This window comes from Pelodiscus sinensis, chromosome Z (assembly GCF_052426305.1).
Source record: "Pelodiscus sinensis isolate ZL-2025 chromosome Z, ASM5242630v1, whole genome shotgun sequence".
NCBI classification, from domain to species: Eukaryota; Metazoa; Chordata; order Testudines; family Trionychidae; genus Pelodiscus; species Pelodiscus sinensis.
Genome location: NC_143085.1, coordinates 35580388 through 35601725, shown reverse-complemented (window position 1 = coordinate 35601725; position 21338 = coordinate 35580388). Strand labels below are relative to the sequence as shown.

General features: G+C 41.3%; 1 protein-coding gene across 9 annotated transcripts in view; it reads left to right on the top strand.

The window, feature by feature from the left end:
* Positions 1-21338, top strand: part of GIT2 (GIT ArfGAP 2) — a 69219-nt gene that overhangs the window by 42081 nt on the left and 5800 nt on the right. For 2 of the 9 annotated variants that reach the window (XM_075898845.2, XM_075898844.2), the window contains exons 15-20: positions 991-1239; positions 7042-7131; positions 11193-11275; positions 11406-11594; positions 14379-14504; positions 21068-21131. In XM_075898845.2, coding sequence (XP_075754960.1) covers positions 991-1239; positions 7042-7131; positions 11193-11275; positions 11406-11594; positions 14379-14504; positions 21068-21131 — 801 coding nt within the window. Of the gene's footprint in view, positions 1-990; positions 1240-7041; positions 7132-11192; positions 11276-11405; positions 11595-14378; positions 14534-21067; positions 21132-21338 lie in introns of those variants that run through there. The other 7 variants (XM_075898854.2, XM_075898847.2, XM_075898848.2 and 4 more) reach the window with 6 other exon arrangements.

Here is a 21338-nt window from a genome sequence, read left to right as displayed (position 1 = left end):
CAGAGCTGGCAGCGTGTGTGTGTGTGTTTTTACTGAGTCGGTACACATAACACAAACAGTACAGAGTAGCCATAGCTGCAGGAGATCAAAAGGTAGCCAGAGAAACTCCTGTGAAGAGAGAGAGCCTGAAGCAGCAGGAAAACTCTGTCTGTGACCTGGGTGGTAGAAGAGGAACTGAGGGGTGGGGGTCGGGCCGCACTCAGCTGTCAAACTGTCAGCAGCACGAGATGCTTGCTGCGCATGCACGGCCCGACTGCTAACTCCTATGGAAAAAGTCTCCGATCCTGCGGCTCCGGGGATGACCTGTCACCTTACGTGGAGCACCCACAGGAACATCACCCAAAAAAGAACAAAACTTATTCTGTACATGGATGGAAAAAATTGGAAGGGACATTGCTGCCCACAGATTTTAATAATAATCTTGTTGGCTTCTTAGAAAGAAGTAGCTGGTATCCTATTTTTGTATTCTTAACTCCACTGTCCTCTTGCTTTGCAAAGCAAACTGTAGTTTTCTTTTTGCTGTATCTGTGCTATAATTTTATCATTTGCATATTCACAGCTTTATTTAAGTCATCTGTATGTTACTATAGTGACCATTTCCTGAACCTGGAATGCTTTGCTTGAAAAGAATTTATTTTTCTATTCAAACAACCTTCATGGTAATGGAAAATATATGTACAAGTACGCTAGCCTGGAAATAGATCTTATGCTTTTAATTGCAAAGGCCAAATTTAAAAACCAATTTGACTTGCATCAACTAAAATAATCATGTTAAAGCTGACACTAATAAATCTACCAGACCTATAATAAAACATTTTTGTCTCATAGAGTGAGCAAGTGAAATAAATTTTGAGAGAGAATTCCATTTAATAATAATAAATCCAGCAATATCTAGCTGGATTTTTTTTCTTATGGTGACAAACATGTATTTGTATACTCAATTTGCTTGTTTTAGAAAAACAAAGTCCCACTGCTAAACATTTCTTTCAGCTTCAAACACTACAGAGTGAAAATACGAACCTCAGAAGACAGGCCACAACCAATATATATCAGGTCCAAACTGGTTCTGAATACACAGACCCCAACAATCATTCTTCTTTAAAGCGCCGACCATCTGCACGAGGTAGCAGACCTATGTCCATGTACGAGACTGGATCGGGTCAGAAACCCTACCTCCCAATGGGAGAAGTCCCATATCCAGAAGAGAGCATAACAAGACTGCAGCCTTTCCCTCCACATGTAAGTAAAACTGCTAACGCTTCTGCTCTTCTTTGTATGTTCAGCTTTTTCTATTGAAACTCTGCTTGTTTACCTGATTTACCAGAATCTCTAGACTGCTTCATGGTAAAGTGAAACAGTAAGAACTCTCACTGTTTCTTGAAGTGATTACTCATGTCCATTCAACAGTAGATATACCTTAGCAGTAACCTTAGGGGAGTGCCTCTAGTGACCCCTGGAGTGGTACCTCCATGGCATGTTATAAGGGGCAATGCGTACTCCCCTTGCACCTGCCCCTACCCTCGCCATGCTCCATTACTTCTTGCCTCCAGTGGCGCACTGCTGGAACACTTTCTGCTGTAGCTAATGCTGTCTTCATTCTTTCAGAACTTTCTGTTTTTAGTTAGTTTCCCATTAAAAGTAGTACTACCAAATAACCGACATTCTGCTGCAAGTTGAGATTCTTTAGTTTTCAAATCTCATGCAATAAGCAACCCTCATAGGAGCTGTTTGTACTGCCTGGGAAGGACCATATGAATGAAAAATGCTAGTGGGACGTTCATCTAAAAGCAATCATTATGGAGTTGGTTCTTGCCCTGACACCAAGCACCATAATGTTGGTGTGTAGTTTGCCAGCTTTGACAAGACGTCATCACTGGCCATCCACGGCCCACCTGAAAAAGACAGGAAGACACCAAAGGATCAGTCTCTGCCCTCTTGCATACAGAGGGGCACATCTGGGAGTGAGCAATATCCCATGTTCGGCAGCTCTCTATCCCCCTTGGATAGCTCAGGTGAAGCAGAGCAATCCTGTACACATTGCCCTGGCCTCCCCACAGGATAGAGTAGATGGTAGTCAGTTCCAGGTGCCACCCACACTGTAGGTCTTGCAGGAGGCACAGGACATCATGCCAACCTTGGTGCCGTCCTGTCAGTCTCTGGTGGCATCCCTCGCACAGGGTAAGCCTCCCCTTGGACCATCACAGTCCTTGCCTTGCTAGCACCGGGCCCAGTTGAAGGAGATTTTGAGACAACTCATCCCTCCAAGCAGCCACCACGAATTGGGCTGACACAGTCAAAAGTAGGTTGCCTGCAACTTGTATCTGAAAGCAGTAGAGTTGGGAGGAGCTCTCAGACTTGCACTTCAACATCTTTTCCCCTGGGATACCAGCTAGAATGGCACTGCCCATTCCTGTAGGGGTGGTCAGAATTATTAGTGTGCTTTGACAAATCCCATCTTCTTTTCCCCCTATTTTGAAGAGGGCAAAGGGGAATATTATGTACCTTTCAGAGACCATAAATACCTATATATACTCACCTGTCTCCAACTCACTTATATTGGAAGCAGTGAACCACAGATATAGTGCCAAGAGGGCACTACCCCCAAAAATAAAGACTCCAGGAGATGGGATTTATTTGAGCAAAAAGTTTATTTCTCCACCAGCTTACAACTGAGGGTGGTGAACCACCAGGCCCTCTTGGGCTGGTAGGAGATTAACCTTTGGCATAACATGGCCATGTTTGAGAACTCTCTCCAGGAAGAGACCAAGAAGGAATTCAAAGCACTCCTCGACAAAGGCATAACACCAGCTAGAGTGACCCTGCAGGCGGCAATGGATGCTGGGGACACAGACACCCAAACCATGGCATCTGCAATATCTATACACAGTGTGTAGTTATTGCTCCTCTCCAGCCTTTCCATTGAGGCCCAGAACTTGCTGAAAGATCTTTCCTTTGAGGGGCAAGGTCTATTTGCAGAACAAATAATAAATTCCATAGACTCAAGGACTGTCATATTACCTTGAAAACACAGTGCCTTTATGTCCCACCCCTGGAGCCAGGAGAGCCAGTCCTGTCAGGTAACCCCTCCCACGAAATATAGGGCCTTGCAAGAGGCACTCTTCCCAGCAATCCCATCCCGTGCCCTCACATGGCTTATCCAAAGGCGAGCATGCAGCCATTTTGGTGGAAATTGGCCTTTCTAGTCAAGTCTGCGGATCCAGGCCTCCCCCCCCCCCCCACATTTTCCAATCACCTTTCCTAATTTCTCCCTACATGAAGGTCAATTATATTGGATGGCTGGGTCCTCAATGTCATTTCCTAGGGTTATACCCTTCAGCTACTAGGGATGTAAAGGGTTAATTGGTAGCACACTGCTGTGACCTGGTTGGACTGGAGCAGGCCCCTGCCCACGGTGTGGCGTTCTCACCACAGCCGAGCCAGAGCAGTCCACCTGAAACAGTCTGTGGCATGGTGAGCCTGGCTGGGTGGAGGGAAGTACTCGCCTATCTTTGGTGGTGGAGTGAGCTGAAAAATATCCAACAAGGAGTTCTGTTCCAAGGTGATACCCCATCAGCCAAATTGGTGACAGATTTTTTGGATCCTGACTGAGGGGCTCACCTTGGAGATGTCAAAATCCAAGGGTCTTGTTTCATCTCCCTCTGTAAACTACACATAAATGTCAGAGCTCAGGGCAGTCTGTCTCACATGCGTAGCCCTCTTACCTCACCTTCCAGGCTGGGCAATCCACGGTCCTCACAATCAACATGGCCTCCATGTTTTGTATCAAGAGGCAAAAGGGAGCCTGCTTATCTGCCCTCTGCCAGGAGGCCATCAAGCTATGGGACTTTTGTGCCGCCCATGAAATTGAGTTCACATCCTGTCACTTCTAGGGACCAAGAACACTCTGGCAGATTGTGTAAACAGGGATTGTGGCTCTCACCATCAATGGGAATTCTACCCAAATGGAACAAGAAATACCTCAGGTTCTGTTCCAGCAGAGTATTGGGCACAGGATTCATGTCTGACATCTTTCTCATCTCATGGGCAGGGGACCTGATGTACACATTTTCCCTGATTCCACTTATTGGCAAGGTTCTCTCAAAAATCAAGAGGGACAGAACTCGGATCATTGCAGTTTCACCAGCCTGACCACAGCAACACTGGCTCATTGTTTTGTTGAACCTGGCTGATCTTCCTCTGTGGCCCCTACTGAATCAGCTGGATCATCTGTTCCAGGACTGTGGATAGCTATTGCACTTGAACCTTGTGTCCCGCCATCTCGTGGCTTGGACATTGCATGGTTGAATCCAGTGGAATGCTTGGAAGATGTCCAGCAGATCCTACTTGAGAGCAGAAAGCCTTCAGCTAGATAAGCCTACCTGGTAGAATGAACAAGATTCTCATATTGGGCTGCATTCCCCCTCGGCCCACTACTCTTGTCAATTCTTGACTACATGCTCCACCTACAAAACCAAAGTATCTCATTCTTCTATTCAAGTTCCTTGAGCCTCTAGCCTTATGCTTGTGAACCCACTTGTCAGAGAAGGTAGTTTTCTTGGTGGCCATAGTATCTGCCAGATGTATCTCAGAACTTCAAGCCTGACTTAGGAACCCTGTATGCCATCTTCCATAAGGGCAAAGTCCCACTCCTATCCCACCTGACTTTTTCTCCAAGGTGATGTGTACCTTCCACATGAGGCAGGAGATCTTCTTTCTAGTAGTGTCTCAAACCACATAGGACAGTGCCTTCACATGGATATGAGATGGGCTCTGGCCTTCTACCTAGAGTAGATGAAGACTTTCTGCAAGTTGATCCAACTTATTTCCATGGCAGAGAATGAAAGGTCTCCTTGTCTTCACACAGAGTATCTCTGACTGGATTATCTCATGTGTTTCGGCCTGCTACCGCCTAGCAGGAGTCCCACCATCACCACTTACTGACTGGGTGCATTCCACAAGGGGCCAGGTTTCATAGGCAGCATTTCTAGCTCGCATTCCAGTCCCTACATTTGCAGCCCCCTGCACCATTGTTCACCAGGCTAGAGATAATGCTGGGTTTGGTAGGTCTGTATTGTTCCCTACGTGTTAGTGAACTCCTCCCCACCCTGGGGGAATTGCTTGGAGTCACCTGCTCTGGAATGGACGCAAGCAATCACTCAGAGAAGGAAAGACAACTTACCTGTTTCCATAACTGATGTTCTTCAAGATGAGTTGCTCATATCTATTCCATCCCACACCACTGTTGGAGAGTTCTTACTGTTTGAAAGCTGAAACTCTTCTCTCTCCATGTTTCTGGCAAGAAGGAACTGAAGGTGGGTGGGTGTGTGCGTGGCACCTTTATACCACATGATGGAAGCACCACTCAGAAGCACTCCTCAGAGACATTCCTCTGCAGGTACTGCTAAAGTAAAATCTTGCAGCATCAGTCTGTCAAATGGACATGAGCAACACATCAAAACACCAATTATAGAAACAGATAACTGTCTTTTGCTATATTAACATGTCTTCAAGAGCTTGATGGTTTGAATTACAAAGCTATAATGTAATTCTCAATTTAAATTGGAGCGTTTGGCTTCTGCTTATCTATTTCTTTTAGCCACAATATATTTGCCAGTATAGCCATGCATGAATATTTCAATAGCAGGAGAGCAAAAGCCTAGTATTGTGGATCTCTGTTCTTGGGATATACATATAAATGCTTATATATAGAACTTGCAAGAGTTTTAAAAATACTAGGATTGAACTTTGTTGAAGATTGTGCATGAGTAAAAAAGCTATATCAAAGCATCCTAACCTTTTTCTTGGAGCAGAGTCTTTTTTTATGGCCTTCTCTGCAGTACAACTTTTTCATTATAGTCTCTTATTTCATTTGTTTTTAACTCTAGTGTTCAGTCTAGTTTTTTAGGAGACTGAGTCCATTCTGATATTTCTTAGTGTTCAAATGCCGGTGGTAGGGTCAAGATAGACACTGATTCTGCCCTAAGACTCGACTGACAACAGAAAAATACATCAACACTTGAGTTCATTCTTTATAGTACTTAATTAAATTGCTACAGGCAATGGAAATGTGACAGTTTGGTCTCATTTTCTGATATGAGTCAAAATTTTAAGGCATTGTCAATGTGGCATCTGTGGGGCAGCACTATCTTGTATTCTCTTAATTGCATACATTAAATGCATTTGAAATACTGTTCAATAATTTGGAAGTTTAAATTTCTTTCTTAGCTTGAAAAAAGTACTATGTGCATATAAAACAAAATACTTGGTGCAAGAAGTAATCGTGGATATCTGAACTATTTTATAAGAAGGATTTTTTTGGTTTTGCTGAACTATCTGACAGTGTCACAATCTTGGATGTGTTTCAATCTGATGAACAAGTCTGGGATGTCTCAAAGTGCTGGAAATAATAAAATGCTAGTTTTATTAAGGGATAAAATGCTAATGATAAAAGCTAAATCATTGTAGATTATGTTGACTTGCTATGGAAGATTTCAGTATAAATAAAGGCTGTTCCCACAGCAAGAAATGACAGAACTCTTTTTTGTACAAAGCAATTTATACAAATTGTAAGAAATCTTCATAGGTTCCTGAAACTTCTCATTTGATGATGTCTTGCTGGTTTAGAATTAACAGTTCTAAAGCATTGCTTGCTTTCCTGTGAAACTTGGTTACAGAAACGCACTTTTTTCCCCTTTAATAAAATCTTTTTACTCAATCCTAGTGGGAGATATTAGTTAAATGAGCATCTTTGGAGACGCAGAATTTTAACATCACATTTTTGTGAATGTATTTTTTCACTTTGGGATTCAACACCTTTTAATATGAATACCAGAATTAGCTTGAAGTCAAGAGTGTTTTGCAGGAGTTGCAAGTCCAGTCTAGCTTGGTCAATTTTCTCTGTCACTGGCCACGTCACCGGTTTGATTTTCCAATTTTAAAAATGCACGTATTTGTTTAAAAGCTATTTTCAGATTATTTGTGGGGTTTTTGTTTTCCCAAGTGTTTCTCTTCCCTTCCCTCCCCCCCCCCTTTTTTTTTTAGATCGGGAGGAGTACGTTTGTGACCTCCTCTTCATCTCTGCCTTCCTTCCCCTCCACGCTTTCCTGGTCAAGGGATGAAAGCACACGAAGGGTTAAGTACCTTCTGAATTGGTCTGTTACTTGGAGGAGGTAGCCATCTCCTTGGAAGCTTTGCCCGTCTGGCCTTTCCCCTTTATCTGCTAACTTGTCTTCATCCTTGCATGAAGCAGCACTTCATCACTTTCAGTTTCTTCTGCCACAAACTATGGATACACTTGCTTCATTCTTGTCTAATTTCCCACCAACTAAAATACCTGTAGCATTTAACACCATGCACATATTGCTCCAAATCACTTATTACATGTTATGTTATTGAAAATGGATTGATTGCTGAAGAAAAGTAATTTAGCAGGCACTTACTGATATTTCATGAGCCAGTACATACTTTATTTCTGCTGACTAAAATGCATTGCATGGGACAAAGGTATGCTCAAAGGGTTAGTAAAAGCTATGAAGCCTGTTACCTCTAGAAGTCAGTACTTTGCATCCAGTCCAGGTTAGTACTTATGGACAGAGATGTTACGTTTTGACTGCTGTTCAGTAGACAGTTTGAAATGAATTTAACCAGTTATATCACTTAATTTTATATTACATAGCCCTTTTACAGGTGGAATTGAAAGAGGTTAAGGATTGAATAGGCCTGGAGACTGAACTCATTCTTAGCAATGCTGCTTTTAGGTCACAGTTAAAGAACATTGATGGCACAATGTAGGATCTTACAGAAGCCCCACACTGATTTAACAATGCATTATGAGATATGAATTGCACTATAAAAGTCTATGGCATTCCAAAGACTACTCTGTTTGCATTGTTTCTACCGCATGGATGAACAGTTGTGGTTCTGAACTACAGAACTGCAGGATTCAAGGGCATTATGCGCCTTTTTATGAAACCACTGACATGTGAAATTGATAAATAGGCTATATTCTCTTTCATGTTGTACACTGTTCCTCTGCAGCCTTCAGTCCAACCCAATGTAAGGACAATTAATAGATGCACAGAATGAAGTATCCTCATTACAACAAAACAGTAAGGTGTTAGGGATGATTGACTAATGGAACAATTTGATACAGTACATTAGTTAGACCTGATTTCTATTTTAAAGACTTAACCTTTTGTGTGGGATCTTGTGTATCCAAATAATTGCAGAATAATACTATGTGAACCAGCCCCATCAACCAGCTAACCATTGTCAAAGAACAGTGCTTTTTACAAATAGATTCTTGCTACACATGTTTATTCAGCATATTTCAGAATAATTTATAATTTGAAAATGGATGTCTTTTACACACTCTTTGAGCAAGATGAAATATTTGCATAGTGAATGATAGCTGAATCTCCTTGGACCATAACAGCGAATGAATTGCATTTCTCATCTGCACCTTGGATCCGTAGTCATTAAATGTCTTTAATGGATTGGATGTAATTATCATAGCTTTATCTTTCTTAGAACCTTTGTGTTCTTGCTGTACTTTTATGCCTGTTTTATACAAACATATTGATTGTAACTTGACAGAACCCATTTTATAATATTGTGTGTTATCGATTTAAGTTTCACTTTTTATCATTAAAGCGGGACTTTCACAGGAGCAAAATAAAGGAGAAAAATATTCATAGATGACTTTTTAAAATGTGGCTTTTTAAATTTGTTTGGAGAGATACCTTTCTTTTTAAAAAATCTCCTTTCTCTTTTTAGCCCAACTCTTCCATGTATCTGATACCTCAGTAAAATCACAATCATGTTGCTGATGCTGTATTAGTCACTTCATTTGGCAGCTATACAGTAACTCAAGTCAAGCTTTATTATTTAACAGTTGAACTGAGAGAAAAAGAGACATTTGTGTATCATGATTTTAGGGATTTATTTGCCTTTCAGGTACTTTTTTTTAAAACAGATACTTGTTTTCTTCAGCTTGATAGTCCCTCTTTAAAATCTCAGATCACAAATTAATCTGACTACAAATGGTGTGGTGATCTCTGCCCAGTCTGAAAAATACTTTGATTTACATGGAGATGACAAATCTTTAAGTGACTGTCATCCATCATGATACAGTGCAGATTGCTAATTTGGATACAATTGATTTGTAACTTGAACTTAAAATTTGCTTGGATTCGAGCATTTGTAATTCTGTCTTACACATCTCTCAATCAATTACTCAAGCAGAGTTCTGGGGTTTAACTGTATGTTTTTATTTGTGACCAGGATGTTCAGCTTTGCCACTTAGCAAAACAGTTTCTATCTGAGTACCAACTGATTGATAAATGCCATATAGATGGCTTTACATACAGCTTTATATTGTCAGAGTATGCCTAGCATTTTTTCAGATTCTGTCTTCTCTAGTTACCTTACTAGAGTAGAGTAATAATCAAAAGAACATCATAATATAGGTTTCTTTTTAGGTAAGGTAGCTATAAATTGTATAGAAATGCTTTAGCTTCTGTTGTTCAGAGCAGAAACTACCCTTTAATGATTGCAAAGCTCTTAGTACATGGGGGCACCTCTGTAAATGAGAATAATAGAAAGTGTTTGTCCATCAGTCTTAGTCTCATTTGTGCCTGTTATAATAGAAAGTGCATGTGTTAAGCATGCTTCTTCAAGCCTTCCTTTAATATCCGACACTGAAGAGTCCCTTGATTCTCACTGTTTTTCTAATACAGATCAGTGGCAGATTAATATGACTGGAAACGAAGAAATTCCATGGCATTGTTGGTCTTACTTCAATTCCAGGATGTACAGTGTGCATTAATAGACCAACCTTCATTATTAATTAATAAACATTAATGTAACATGTTTGAGGGTCATAAGGGTATAATGGTCTGTCCTCTAGAAAAAGGACACATACTAATATAGCATGCTCTGGCCCAGGCACCACTGGGAGGAACTGGCAAGTTGGTGCGCCTGCGCTGTTCTTTGGTTTCAGCCCCAGGAAAGGAGAATTAAGTAAAGCAGAGCTGCTGCTTGAGAGAGGAAGAATAGTGCTCCAGAGTGCGCTGTCCTTGCTTGGTTGGGCAACATGTTTTCCAGTCCCATGACAGTATTTTGGAATTATTTTAAAATCTCAAGTTGCAAACTGGTTGGTGTGGTTGTGGGATACTTAGAACAAAAGACATTAGGGTACCATTTTGCCTGGGTATAAACTATATGAGAGCTCACCAAAGTGGTAGAATAACTTGTTACCTGAAAGATTACATGAAATGTAATGAGAGAAACTTCCTGAGTGTAGGGGCTACATGATGGCATCTCAAAGAGTACAAATCCCAAGTATGCTTGGTTATTACTGTCTTCTGCTCAGGAAAAAGTATGCAAAGTGCCTCATATGAAGGACATTTCAAGGCAACTGTAACCAATAAAGCAGTAATTAGGTGATGTCTCACTTTTGCCCATACATTGGTCATACATTGAATTGGAAGACTTTAGACTTGTGGTTGTCAGGGACTTGAGCAAATTCCATTTTCCCACTCGAGGCTTCTGCAAAAACATATTTGCTCAGTCATTTGCAACAGGAGGGCTGTCAGATTCCAGAATTAATCCTAAAATAAATTTGTGCTGCCACTTGTGAATACCATGGGAATGGAGGCAAAGTTTCATAGTGAAAGGAAGATGTTGGGTTATGATGTTAAAGAAACAGAACCTCTGTATTGTAAAGCTGATCAGCTTGTAATGGTTGGGGAAGAACATTCCCTAATATATTGAGGTACAAAATATATTTTAAAAATAAAATGCACAGTGTACTTTAGGAAGAAACTATTTACTAAAGAAGGAATAACTAGCTAGGCAAGTAACTTTTTTTTTTAGATGAAACGGAGGAATAACCTATGGTATCTAAGTCGTCTACTGCATATGTAAGCCTACAAAACATGTGACAGCTGTCAGTAATAGAAATTAACAAAATCTCAGGCCCTGAGATCTTAGCCTAAAATGCATGAGGGGGTGTAACACCGCACAGAACAGTGACTAGTAGCCATGACAGCTTGAGCTTATAAAGTAATGTAGGACTTAAATGAACTCTTGTGCAAAGAGAACAAACTAATTTACGCAGGGAAAATTTCCCTGGCAAAGTTCTTGACTCTCTTTTTAGGTACTATCCTTAAACACTTCTTTATTCTCTGTAGGCACCGAAGTTAGAGAAGCAGAATAGCATGCCTGAAAGTGACTATGACAACCCCACTCCCAGTTCGGAGCTGGATGAGACGGGGTATGTCATACTACCTGAATGAGCTAATGTCTGTCTGTGTAGTATCTGAAGATATACAAGTCTTATTAAATGCTAATAAAAACTGCTCTCTCCTACCATGACCACTTCAACATTCTTCTTTGTTTTCCAGGCCTGGTAAGAAAGGAAGGCAGAGAAGTATCATTTGGCAGGGGGAAGGGTCTATCCCCGAGAACTCAGACCTAGATGCAACCCCAAGTTCCACTTTGCCCAGTACAGAAGATGTTATACGAAAAACGGAACAGATCACTAAAAATATCCAAGAGCTGCTGCGAGCAGCGCAAGAGAATAAGCACGACAGGTAAGAAGTGGAGTCTTAAGTGCTCTGGAATTTCCAAGGTTAGAAAGCCTAATAAAATGCTTCCAAGTGTAGAAACTTTAATTTCACATAAATGAATCACTGATGGTTGTGTGCTCCCTTGGTTGAAGAGAGCAACAGATGTTACTGGGGCTCGGGGCACAATGCATCTCCAAACATGTTCCTCCCACCTGGATCCACACAAGCAGCTTTACCAGCATTTCCACAGTGGAAGATCCCCCACTGGCTGAGAGGGAGAAAGGACAGCTTTTCTGTGGGAGCAGTGTCTCACCCTCCACCTAAAGTAAGAAGCAGTACAGGCAAATGGGAGTGTTGGGAGATGGCTCCCAATAAAGCAGAGGTCAAGGGACCACTGCAGAGTCCCTGGGACCAAGTGGTTTTTACCCAGGGATCTTGAACTAGGTGGGATATATAGATTGGAGCCCCTAGAAGGAAACATTTGGCAGTAATTGAGTGTAACCTTTGTGAAACAGCTGCAAGCAGTAACAATTTGGCCCTTACACTGTAGATGGTTTGGGGTTTGTATATAATTGTGATGTTCTTTAATAGTTAGGTTCCTACCAAATTCACAGCTGTGAAAACACATCCTGGATCATGAAATCAGACCTCCCTGATGAAATATACCTGTTGAAGGGTGGGAGGAAAAGGGCTATGGGTGCCCCAGGTGGGAGTTCCTACCATACACCAGTTTCCAGTTGCTAGTCTGCCAGGCTGAGGAGAGATGGAATTTCCTCTTCCCCCGCATGGATATTCTCAGCGGCTGAGCAGCGTCGCTTCTGGATGCCCCTCTCAGCTGCAGGAAGCTCCATGACTGCACTGCCTCTGGGAGAGGTGGAAGTGGGTCTAATCTCTCCTGTGCTGCTGGGATCACCCCAGATGGGGACTGCTAGTGTTGGCCAGGCTGGGAGGGACAGGAGTACTTCTTTCCCTGCATGGCTGCTGGCAGGGTTCATACCTACTCCTAGGTACCTCCTCCTCTTGCAGGAGAGCTTCAGCACAGCACAGAAGTGAGGGTGGTAATCCCATGACCTCACTACAACTGCTTTGTGACTCCTCTCTTCCCCACCCTTCTTTTGGGTCAGGACCCTCACGGCTACAACATGCTGAAATTTCAATGTAAACATCTGAAAATGTGAAATTGACTAATTTAAAATCCCTCTTGCTGTGAGATTGACCAAAATAAATGATGAATTTGGTAGGACCGTAGTCATAGCCTCCTATAGTCTGTTTTCACAGCAGTAGATAAGCCATCAGCTATAGTTATTCTGAAATCTTGGTAGAGCCAAGAACTAGATAAACTTTTCTCAAGTTTGCCAGTGCCAAAAATCAAAGGGGCCTATTTACCTGAACATCAGAGTAGTACTCAGCCTGCGCTTCCCCCTCATGCACTTTGACCTGAGTTGTTGGTAATGATTCTTTGTGGTACATAAGCAGCAGGTGATTCTCCTAAGTAGTTTTTTTATAAGTATACAATGGCAGGTATTTCATAGTGCATGGCTGTGCATTCCATGTTTGCACTAAATAGTCCTAGGTTCTAATAAAATTATCTTTCCCTGAGGCAGTTCTCAGATTAGAACTCTAGTCACAGCTTCGGAGCTGAAGGGCTGTACAACACATTACCCGTGAAGCCAGCTAACAACTTGTGTGAAATCGTCATCTCTTGTAGTTCAGTTTATGAGCTCCTTACCTCATAATTGAGAAAAATGGGGAACAGGTGCATTCAGGGGAGGGGGGCACTTCTGTTTCTCCCATGCTTATTAACTTTGTATTTTCCTTTGATTAGGAGGGAAATGCATTCCTTTTAGATCCTGGGTGGAGAAGTCAGAATGCCTTTTCTGACTCAGCTCACTTGAGTCAAAATTAAGACTTAGTCCCTTTCATAACCATACTTGTTACTTGCTCCCAGGGTTCATGCAGAAGGGTGCTACAGTAAAAAATAAAATTTAAAATAAGCATAATGATTATTTGTATATTTTACCAGTAATAATACTTGATGCACCGTAAAATCATGTAGAAGGAAGAACCCACAACACATTTTCCCAAGCTTACATTGAATGAGAATACTTAGAAAATAATACTTTTCTCTTTCCTTGTGTTTTCTTGTGCTTCAAGTTAAGGGTGTGGTGTGTGTGTGTTCTTGTGCTTCAAGTTAAGGGAGTATTTTTGTACACCAGAGATGTGTATCTCTTTAGATCTGCAAATAAAACAAATTCAATTCATAAATGCAAATAAGAGAAAGGAATGTGGAAATAATTATTAGCCTTACAAAAAGACATTTTTGTCCTTTTGCTATAAAAAAAGATATTGGTGTGAAGGCATTAAGATATTGAAGAGAAGGAACATGATTGGTTATTAAAGCAGTGTTTCTTCTATGCCAAAAATGAACACATTGATTACTGTGAACATGACCCTCCAAAGCTCTTAGCCATGAACAAAATGCAGTATTGTATTGCATGACTTTGCCTCAGATGTGTTACTGCTCGATGTGTCACATAGCAGAGGACAAGCTATATGGGAAAATAATGCAATAAATATATTTGATTTAATTCCATTCAGAGAAGTCCCGTCAAATATGTTTTTGTATAATCGAATTTCTAAGAACTATAATGAGAGAGCTTCCAAACTTTTGTCAGGAGTATTGTAAATAAAAATGACTTGCAATATGGGTAATCTGGGCATGAATGTTAAATGTTCTTCCATCATCCTAATGTAACTCCTTCCTTTTTCTCATTCTCTTTTGCTCCTTTTTCTCATCTGTCTAAATAGACCATTAGAGCGTGCAAGCACACTTAAGCTCAGACATAGCCTTGGCTGTTTCAGTACACTGGTTCCATGGGCTGAGAGAGCTCCCCTACAGCCTTTGACCCTCCAGCAGCCTGATTCTACTTCCTGGTACTCTGGCCTCTGTCCCTGCCTTCCAGGCACAGTGTCCTTTCTCTTTTTCTCTGCTGCCTTCTTCCCCTCATGCACGTTCAACAAAGTGGTGGTTAGAGGTTATGCATGAAAGGCCATAAATGATAAGAAAACGTATAGGTAACAAGTACGAAGAGTTATGGGACCATTCCTATGCCCTATGAAGTTAATAGGTGCTTTTATTGTTGGAATCCTCTGAACTGGCATTCATGCTAAAATTCGACACTCTCCGCAGGGGAATTAACAAAGACTCCAATTATCTCACCCATTACAAAGATAGCTTCCCCAATTATCACCTCTAATACTGTTAACTCACAGACATTTCCCCTTCCCCACCTCTAATATCATTAACTCACAGGCATTCACCTTCCTCCCCCCCCCGCCCACCCCACATACCCCTTCTGTAATGTGATTTGTCCTTTTCATGTGTGTTCATTTTTTTAAAAATTGTATCCTTTGGTATATATGGTTGTGACTATTTTCTTCCATTATTTGATCTGAGGAAATGGGTCTGGCCCACGAAAGCTCATCATCTAATAAACCATCTTGTTAGTCTTTAAAGTGCTACATAGTCCTGTTTATTGTTGACATCACTGAGAACAGGGTCAGGGCTTAGGAGTACAGCTAACCATCTTGAGGTTTCCTTCTGACACCCCTAGCTTGTGTATCTATTCTGATAATTGTCTATCCAAATAATTTGCAACTGATTCTTGATGACATAATTTGTTGTTGCAGTGTCCATGTGCTGTTACTGCAGAAACAGCATTATTTGCATTACCTATAAATGCACAACATTTATTCTTTTGATCTAGTAACAGTCTGTACGAGTGATGGCTCGTGTCCATTCCAAGTAGGTGTGCATGTGCCATGTGCACAGTTGTTGGAAGGTTTTTCCCCTAGCAGTATCTGCTGGTTGGCTGCAGACCCCTGGAGAGGCAACATTATGCGCTGTGTATATAGTCCACTGCCAACCTTCCTCCCACTCATTTCCTTCTTACTGCCAGGGACTTGGAGTTTTTCTTCTTTAGCCTCAAGCAAGGGTTTTCCCTAGCCTTTAGTGTTCATAGTTTAAATAGTTGATGCTTAAGTAGTCAAGAATTCTTAGTGTAAATAGTTCTTTGTTAGTAGGAAGTAGTTTCTTCTCCTCTTTTCAGGGAACCAGGGCATGCCTTGGTCCCAAGTGCTTCATGCCAGAGCCTAAGTCCAAAGGGGACTCCCCACGACTCTTGCTTTAAGTGCATGGGGAAAGCATATCATACTGATAAATGCAAGATCTGCAAAGGCTTTTGCCCACAAAACAGGAAAGAGAGGGACTTTAGACTTAAATTCCTTCTCATGGAGTCAGCCCTTCACCCTCAACCAACTCAGCCATGGCTGTCACAGACACGTCCCTCATCCATGCGGAACGTACCATTCTCAGTGTGGGCAGCATGTCACCACAGAAGGACTCTGCCTGGAAGATGCCTCAACACTGAAGTCAACATGCCTCAACACAACTCAGGAACAGCATCCCAGCGCCGTTATCACCCTACAGTGCCATATAAATGTCAGAAGCAGCCAAAGAGGGGCAGGTCATCCATGACTAAAACTGACAGGCCCAAAGGACATTCCACGGTACCAAGGGAGTAACTGGCACCCTTGTCTTGCACTGCAACAAGGACCGTTGAGTCCAGTTCCTGTGGACTCCCCCATGCAGGATAGTCAGAGGGGGGACTTGGAACTGCCAGGGACCTTACTGAGCTGATAGTCCAGTATCCTGAGGGTATCTCCAGAGCCACAAGTGGAAGTGTCTTCTGCAGGCCCTCAAGCACTATGCAGAGGCAAGCCAGCTATGATGAGGCAGTGTTCCCCAGTACCATTGCACTGCACCTTGCAGGACGGTTCCCTTCCCAGCATCGTACCTCCTGGGATGGTTCCTCTCAAAACCAGTCACGTGCCATTTTGGACAGCCCCTCTGTGGTCCTTGAGATGGGGCTCAACTGGGTTCAGAATCAGACCGGCTTTACTCCCACTAGGTTTTTTGGTGGTTATATGGCTACTTTTTTAACGCTAGTCGTCCCTGGCACAAACAGTGCACGTCCTCTGTCTTGCCTTGAGCATTCAATGTAGTTCATGGAGAGTAAATTGATTATTAATTCTACCCTCCTTTCTAGTAGAACAGGGATTACTACTGTGCACATTTGGCAAAAAGCTAGTGATGGTGGAAAGTCTTATTTTGTTTGGAAGAGGTCCTGGGAATGCAACACTGAAGCTACACCTCCACTTGCAGGAGGATCAATGCTAAACCAGCTAAATTGAACACAGTGTGCCCTTGCTGTCACAAGGAGTGAGGGACATTAGCGGGAGAGTTTCTTCTGTTGACTTCCCCGTGTGGGGCTGCCCCAGAAAATCAGTGCAAGGTACATCTACTCCAGCTACTCAATTCACGTAACTGGAGTTGCGTATCTTACATCAGTTTTCTCAACCAGTTTAGACCTAGCCATAGACTATCGACATGTCCCCCTTTTATAGCAACTTTCCTGCATAACTCAAATGACCCTTAAGTGTGTTGCTTTCCTTATTGATGTATCTATAATTGACATGGTTTTTGCATGTTCAGTATTGCAAGTTAACTGAATAAGATGATTATGATTTTTAGATCTAGAATTGAGATTATGCTAAAGAAAAATATTATTTTGAGTGGCTTTGCCTAACAAACTAATTTTAACTAAACTGGCTTTAGCTCTGAATTATACTAACTACTCTGCAGATTATTAGCATAAATGGAGTATTTGGAAAGGCTTTAAAATTAGACATTGGAAAGCAGGCTAAACTTCTTAGAGGCTTCAGGTAACTTTACATAGATCAATTTTGATTCTAATTTTTAAATATTTTGTCAGGGTCTAATGTAGAATATGTAAGGATTCCTAAAATCTACCTATTTTGGTTGTCATGTGATAGTTCTGTTAAACAGAACAGTTGAAAGTTTAGCCTTAACTTTATGCATTCTAAAAGTAAACATTAATCTTGTTGAAATGCGTGTTCTTTACAAGTTGCTGTCCCTTCTTGGTGGGGTGTAGTGAGTGTTCAACAGTGTCTAAATTCACCTGGCATTCTTCTTAGATGCTGTTTTGCAGTCTTATAGTTACACTTCACCAAAAAAGTGAGGCATGCATCCTGAATAGGAAGTAGGAGTGACATAACAGCTTCTCTGTAAGTTGGTAACCTTTGATTTATGCAGTGAAGAATGGGGAAAATTTACCATCAAACAGTATTGCATTGAAGCCTAATGTTCATGATGGACTGTCAAGTATGGAAATAAATGTTCTCTGAAGTGAATTATTTCCTGGCCCTGTCTTCAGCTAGAGAATGCTCCAAGGGTTAACCTTTGACCCTGGGAAGCCATGACAAGTGATATGAGTTGAGATTGTATATACTACATACTAGAGAGACAAGGTAAGGGATATAATTACTTTTATAAGACCAACTTCTATTGGTAAAAGAGACAAGCTTTCAAGCTACACAGAGCTCTTCCGGTCTGAGAGAAATACTCAGCTTTACAGCTAAATGCAAGGTGAAACTGATTGCTTAGCATAAGTAATTAACATATATATTCTAAGAGACCATTCAATATCCCCCACAACACATGTTTCAAGATATACAGGTCCTGTCCATGCAACATGTGGTATATCTCAACACGTGCATTACATGCTCCAATAACAAATATGTGGTGAACCAGACAAATCACAACTTCCTCAGATGAACTAGGGATATTAAATTTCAATTAATCAGCTAATCAAGAAGCTGATGGAATTTCCGTCGGTTACTCTATTAGTCAGTAAGAGTGGAGGAGGGTGCTTGCTATCTCTGCTCACTATCCTAGGGCTGCTCTTGCTACATTTCAAAGGCAGAGAGAGGCACAGCACTTGGGACCTAGTGTGAACAGGGACTGAAGCAATCCCCACTTTTACCAGGTTCCCCGCTGTGCCTCTGCCTCCCTTGTCCATCTCACCACCTCAGCCCACACCAGTGAGATGGTGTTGAGGGGAACCAGCTTTCAAGCCAGCTCCCCCTAAAACCAGCTTCTGCGTCCCTCCCCCCAGCTGCCTCTGAACCCTTGCTGCCTCTGACATAGAGGCAGCAAAAGGGGGATGTGAGTAGTCTATTATTCAACTACTCTATTGCATCCCTAAAATGAACTCTCACAGAAAATAAAACAAAGTCCTCACAACACTCAGGGAAGAACACTGTTCACAGAATGCTCTCTCTATATCTGACTTCTGTCTTCTTCTCAAAGGAAGCCTGTGTAACATCAAAAGATGAGACCGAGAAATTAATAACTTTGCTAGACACTACAGATCATGGTCTTTAAGACACTGAATTTATGGCTTATTTCAACAATCCATAACCAACTAATCCCACTTTTTTGTCCTATGATTACAGAGGTGTTAACTGGCCACTCTACCTGAAATGGTGTGTCTCAATATATTGTATGGTAATCCCTGGATATCCAAGAGATACGGTGGCGTGGTAATAATTTTTATTGGATCTTTTATCTTCCATCACCTGAAGAAAAGCTCTGTTTAGATCAAAAACTTGTCTCTCTTGCCAACAGAAGCTGGTCCAGTAAAAAATATCAGCTTACCCACCTTGTCTTTCTAACATCCTGGGACCTGGATATCTGCAATAATTCTACAATATACTGTGCACTTTCAGTTTCCCAGCTTGTGATTAATATTTACTCTGTGTGTTTCAAAGCTCAGTTGGGAGATTACTGGTGAAAATGCTGTTGTAGTCATACACCTTAGATATTGCTGCTGAGTGTTTAAAAATAGCTTTATGGAGGTTTGATGTGTTAATAAATAGCAGTCATTTTTGGAGAAGCTGAATGTCATAAACGTAACCACAGAAGATCATCTGTAGGAAAGTAGTCTGCCCCAGCTACCAGAATATGGACATGGTAAACTAATAGGTCTCATCTGTAACGCTGATTATCCCAAATTGTTGACAAAATTGTATTTGTGTAAAACTTAAACATTTAAATAAAATAATTTTTTAAAAGATTTTTCAGTTGCATTTGCAAGGCTAGTGTACATCTAAGTCAGCATAGATCTTTGACTTGGTAGCTTATGTTCTTTTCTTTTTTGCTGAAGTCTGGTTTCATAGTACTTTGGGCCTGTTCAGAAAATTTCGTTCTTAAAATGAGAGCAGATTAAATCTGATGTCAGCCTGCATGCACAAGGATGTGTTTTGGGTTTGTTTTTTACTGCCAGTCCTGCACACTCAGCCAATGGTATGGAAACATTTGAATAATGGGGGGATGCTGAAAGCCAGCCCTCCTAATTGGGGGCAGGTGTGGAACCAGGAGTGGAATCCCAAGGATGACAGCTGGGACTCGGGATGCGGGGGTGCCAGCAACTGTGCGCCTGCACTTCTAGTTCCTGTACCTATTACGTACTCAGGCTGGGATCTGAGAGTCCTTCTGTGATCTTAAAACACTCATGCAATCCTGATATCTCCAGTTAAAATAACCTTTAAACTGCATAATCTGAGACTTCTCTTTTGTGCCCAAAATTGTCTTCTGGCCATTTTTATCCATACCCACCCACACCCCATTTTGATCAGGCTGATAAATTTTTCTCAGACATGTTGTGCTTCTTCTATGGAAATCCAGAGCAAACTCTGGAGTTCGGATGTACACATCATTACTGTAGGGCAGAGCTACTCAACTTTGGAAGCCCTAGGGGCCACAGTGATACTCACAGCACATGCAGAGGGTCACAACTTAAGTGTGGTTGCATAGACATGGAAATATATATATATGAAAATAGCTTATTTCACATTGATGGGCATGAATATAACGATTAAGGCAAGACTACACAACATGCAGGCCCCATTTAAGTCATTTCTGCTGATAATAATAATAAAATGCAATATTTACCTGATTTCCACCCATAAAACAGCACTTTTAATAAGCAATGAAGGTCCAAGAATTTAACTACTAAAATGCATAGCAACAGAAGACCATTATATTGCCTACTATTTTATTTTGGCTCCCACTCGTGGCTGGCTGCATGTTGAATAGCCCTGCTGTAGGGATATGGAAATGTCAGTCATCTACACTAATGGGAACTTTCACATTTGTAAGCATGTATTTCCATACTTGATTATAAATCAGGATATTAATATCTGACAGGATAGTGTAAGCAACCCATTACACTTTCCCCCACAAACTATTAATCCAAGAATAGCTTAAAACTTTGGTTTACCTAATGCAACGAATCTTCCATCAGCTGTGAAGTTCTTGCTTTTTTCTGGGGTTGTTCGTAGTACAGTGTGGTTGAAACATGGATTTGAACATAATTTACTAATGAATGTTTCAATGGGAAACTTCATCACACTTAGTGTGTTGCAGAGTTTGCTACCATTGTGTTTGGAGGCTGTGCTAAAATCCTATGCCGATCTGTTAACTGGTTTGCTTTTGGAGAAAGGCACTAACTGATTGAACTTCAAGAAAATTAAATGTTTTTGCTGCTTTTGAATAATTTTTTTGCATCTTGCAGTTATATACCATGCTCGGAAAGAATACATGTGGCAGTAACAGAAATGGCAGCCTTGTTCCCAAAAGTGAGTAGCTTTATTTCTTCAACAGTGGCAATGTTTCTCAAAAGTATTCTGCTCTCAGTCTCACTAATCTTTAACATGTTGTGAAAGAAGAACCTCTGAAAGGATGCTGATACAATGAATTAAAACTCAATTAAAATCAATAAGGAAGTTTAGACTTCCTAAGCTTTCACTCCTTTTTATTTTGGAGGGCTTCCTCCCTGGGTTTAG